The following is a 4360-nucleotide window of genomic DNA, read 5'->3' as shown; positions in this document are numbered from 1 at the left end:
AGGATCTTTGACTCCATCGTAACTTTCTATCTGTGGCATTCGGAACTTATGCGGTAGGGGAAAGGAATTGACGGGCGCGATGAATGGAGAATCGGTCTGATTGACTAGGTCGTTAAGATCGCTGGACACTTGTCCCTTGAGTGCATTCATCATGACCTCCATCTGTTCCTTCATTGCCTGCATCTCCGCAAAAATAGGAGGTGGAGCCGTATCCACGAGGGATGGGAGGCTCATGTTTTGCCATTCTGGCCTGCTTGGGGCATTGCTGCCTTTAGGCCCCTCTTGATCTCTTTGCATGGCACTGGTACCTTCCTGGTCCTCCCTCTAGTTGTTTTGTATTGCGTTTTTCTGATGCACCTGTTCTTCTAGGTCGTGGTTTTGCTTGGTGAGACGCTCCACGGCCGTGATGAGAGTTCGGACCTGTCTCTCGAGGGCAGTTGTGGGTGGTCCCTCTCCTTGGATGTCGTTGGTGGTTGCCATCGAGTGAGTGAGCACCATGCAACTCTTCTGTCTCAGGAATAAAGTAACGACCGATTACTCTTCTTTCCCACAGACGGCACCAACTGATGATGCTAAAAATATCACCAGTGAGTCACACGATGTTTGCACACTCGAAACGACACTTGCACAACAAAAAAAGAGAAGACCTTACAGGAAGCACCGGTGTGGTGCCAGCTAAATACCCTCCGAATGTCAAGTTAGAACTTGTTACAACTCTAGAATGCTAGAGAGGGGTTAATTACACGTACCTTGACTTGTGAGGGTATTGGAGTTTTTATAGTAGTCGAAAGTTGACATCTTTTACTTGGAGTCGAAGTCCTTTCCTTGTAGAAATCATCTTTTAGGAGTCCAAAACGTGGTGGATAAGTCTTTTCCTTATAGCGAAGATCTTCATCAATGTACGTAATCTCTGGAATCCTCCTTGCATTAGGATTTTGTTTAGGATTCTTATGGTGTGTGCTGCAAGTATTCCTATCAAGAGTTTCTGGCCAGCCCAAGGCCAATCAGTCCGTCTATACTCTATCCGTTCATTACGGATCCGTCTTCAACAGGTCTTGCACACAATAGACTTGTCTATTTTTCAGCCCATAAACAATAAACAGCCCGGTTCGTTATACTAGGTTTTGTTGCCGTACATTTTTTCCTCTTTCATAAAGTGTGAATTGATGGAAAGAAGAGAGAAACATTTTGAGCATAAGTGATGATCGAGTGGAACCTCCGCAAGATCCCTCCCTTTAATGCTAGCGTACTTTATTCCGATGTTGAACTTGATGTCCGTGATCCCACCGTGTCATTCAATTGTGACTTAATCTTTTGTTTTTGTTTTGAAGTGACATTATTTTTGTACTCCTCAATTTCTTCCCTTACTTTATTTTTGTTCAATTAAATTTAAATATATGGGTAGTTTGGCTTTTTGGAAAATCTAACAAAATATGATTGATGTGTCCATATAATTAAGCACTTACATTACACTTAATGATCATAATACTAAAGGGGATGGACATAATGATTATTTTGAAAGAACAAAAATGAAAATAATTCCAAACTTTTTGGGCAAAGGTGCAAATATAAAGGCAAAAGGTGCAAATATAGAAACCGAACCTAAGTACAGTTTAAGTGTGTTGAATAAAACAACGTCGTTTGGCACTCGACAATGCGCTCAACGCTTGTATTCATTGTGGTTTGGTTTCCTAATTTTGACCAGTCTGTTTATCACACCACATACCCCATTCGGCAAGAGGTCTTCAGTTCTCTCTCTCGCTCGTTTGGAGCTAAAACAAATCACAGAGAGTAAAGAAAAGAAAAAGTGGGTGCATTGGGCAGAACTCCGAAGAAGAAGATGAAGCCAAGTTTGGGTCTCACATTTATTGCGCTTTTGATCTCGCCTTTTATATTTGGATCAGTGTCTTCATCTTCTTCTCCTCTCAAACACCCACTTCTCGGAATTGCTCCTGAAGGTGACTCCATTTCCTAAACAAGCTTTTTTCTTTTTTTGATTTAATTGGATATTGATGGTATGAAGTATTTTTTGTTAATACAGATGAGAAATACTACAAGACATCATCGGATTTGATAAAATGTAAAGATGGATCAAAGAAATTCAGCAAAACCGAGCTCAATGATGACTTCTGTGATTGCCCTGATGGCACTGACGAACCTGGTTTCTATTTCTTTTCTTTTACCCTTCTATTAAATTTTCTCATTGATTCATTTATTTTGATCAAATGGGTATGTTTTAATTTCTTAGAAATCATCGAAATCATATATGTTTGGTTGTTTTTTGTACCATATTGGAAGATGGGCTGTCTTTATTTTTTATGTTTAGCTTTAAAATCATTCAGGAATAGATGTATATGGAGATTTCCTGATTCACTTTTTGATATTCTGTTCAACTTTATAAGCATGGGTAGTCTATTCAACTTTTATAAGCATAGGTAGTCTGTTCAACCTTACTTTTTGTTCAATTTGTTAGAAGGGGTCCTGCACTAAGCTCCTGGATTTGGTGTTACCTCCTAAGAAGCACATACACTCCAAAATCTCCAGCATGTCCGTGTCCGACACTTGTCCTTGTCAGACAAGCCGGCGGGGGACACTCCTGCATGCATGCCCTCATTGTGTGGAGGAAAAACATATATATATATATATTGAAAATAACTTTGAATTTAGATATATTTTTAAAATTTTTGATAATTGTTATTTATTTTCAAACTTAAAATGAACATATACATAAATTGTTGTATCCCCACCATGCTCTATCCAGAATTTTCAAGAATTGCTGTCCTGTGTCGTGGGGAGAGAGAGAGAGAGAGAGAGAGAGAGCCTCCTTTTTTGTCTATTGGGAATTACATTACATTATCATATCACACTGTGTAAATCGTTTTTTGTTTATCTATACCTGTGCGAAGTGTATGTCTTCATTGTAGATGGAATTAGGTGTCCACATTTATTTCTTTGATCATTGCACTTGAACTACAAGTCATTGTAATTCTTTTCATTATGAAAGATATTTCTGTTATTTCTCTATTACTTTAGTTCACATATTCTTTTGTGGATTTTAGGTACCTCGGCATGCCCTTTGGGAAAATTCTATTGTCGGAATTCAGGACATACCCCTCTTTTCTTATATTCTTCTAGAGTGAATGATGGTATATGTGGTAAGTGTTTTTTGCTTCATTGACTAGCCACGTCACTTTTTAGTTTTTACTTGATGAGCTTTCCTTTTGACTTTAATTACCATACAAGAAATGTTACATTTTTCATTGCTGAAGTAGCCAACCCAACTATCATTTTCCCTCTTATCCAATGCAACACTAAGAGGATTGAATGAAGCCTGATATATCATAAGAAATATAGGGTAACATCCAAGACAGTTTAGGAGACCTTACTTATAAAAATAAAAAAAATAAAAAAAGACAGTTTAGGAGACAGCAGTTAGCGCTATTTGGAACTGAATAGAAATAATTTTGTATTTAAAAGATATTGTTCAGTGTACCTTGAAGGAAAACTGTTTCCTGCCTTTGAATTTATACCTTCACTTCCATGGGCTCGCAACTAAGAAGTTTTGTCATCTTCCTTTAAACGCTGTTTGTTTCTAGATTTTCTGTTGTATCTCAATTGTTTACCTGACTCACTTGTAATTTAATCTTACCTGTCTACGATATGTAGACTGCTGTGATGGGAGTGATGAGTATGATGGTAAGGTGAAGTGCCCAAATACTTGCTGGGAGGCTGGCAAAGTGGCCAGAGACAAGTTGAAGAAAAAGATTGCTACATATCAAGAAGGTGTCACTTTACGAAAGCAGGATGTTGAGCAAGCAAAAAAATCTCTGGCAAAAGATGAGGCGGAACTGTTAAAGTTGAAAGACGAAGAAAAAATACTGAAGGTGCTTGTTGAACAGCTTAAAGGTATAGTTGTGTGACTTGTGTCCATGTTGTGCCCTTTTCTTGTTGTTTATTTTCAAGTAAATATAATCGTAATCATTGTGTTTATCCCTAGGTTGTAGCCCAGCTATTCAAAGTTGAATATTTTGTTTAGAAGATTAAGTACAAGTGGTGAGCCACATTTTGAATATTCCAATTAGAAAATAGCAATTTCCTTGTTTTGAAACGCTAGGAACTACTAGAAGATGTTCTAGTTACTGCATAACTTCAACAGAATATAGTTATGGACTGATGCAGCGATGTTACATTTGAGAATAAGGGGACAAAGGTTGCTATTCTGATTTGTAATGAAGAGGACTAAAAGAGACATGATGAGCCATCTGCTGTTAATCTTCTAGAAAACATAGAGTTTTTTCATTTTTCTCTAATGACCTTGGTCCTCTTTCTAGCTGATAGATATTGATGTCTTACTTGAATA

The 4360-nt window shown here is 37.8% G+C and overlaps 1 protein-coding gene across 1 annotated transcript; it reads left to right on the top strand.

Moving 5' to 3' along the window:
* The first annotated feature begins 1672 nt into the window (after positions 1–1672).
* On the top strand, positions 1673–3935 carry LOC112015369 (glucosidase 2 subunit beta). Its single transcript, XM_065778631.1, has 4 exons — positions 1673–1958; positions 2042–2161; positions 3060–3155; positions 3667–3935. The coding sequence occupies exons 1-4, from the start codon at positions 1841–1843 to the stop codon at positions 3918–3920; spliced, it is 588 nt and encodes a 195-aa protein (XP_065634703.1). The 5' UTR covers positions 1673–1840; the 3' UTR covers positions 3921–3935.
* Positions 3936–4360: the final 425 nt, after the last annotated feature.

The sequence above is a fragment of the Quercus suber genome, unplaced genomic scaffold, assembly GCF_002906115.3.
Source record: "Quercus suber isolate HL8 unplaced genomic scaffold, Cork oak 2.0 scaffold_188, whole genome shotgun sequence".
Classification (NCBI taxonomy): domain Eukaryota; kingdom Viridiplantae; phylum Streptophyta; class Magnoliopsida; order Fagales; family Fagaceae; genus Quercus; species Quercus suber.
The sequence above is the reverse complement of the archived record's forward strand: the minus strand, read 5'-3'. Positions and strand labels throughout refer to the sequence as shown.

Excerpts from the sequence above, each read along its gene's own strand:
- LOC112015369 (XM_065778631.1), top strand. The coding sequence starts at position 1,841 with ATGAAGCCAAGTTTGGGTCTCACATTTATTGCGCTTTTGATCTCGCCT. Across the intron at positions 1,959-2,041 it reads TCTCGGAATTGCTCCTGAAG|ATGAGAAATACTACAAGACA; the intron begins GTGACTCCATTT and ends TTGTTAATACAG. Across the intron at positions 2,162-3,059 it reads TGATGGCACTGACGAACCTG|GTACCTCGGCATGCCCTTTG; the intron begins GTTTCTATTTCT and ends TGTGGATTTTAG.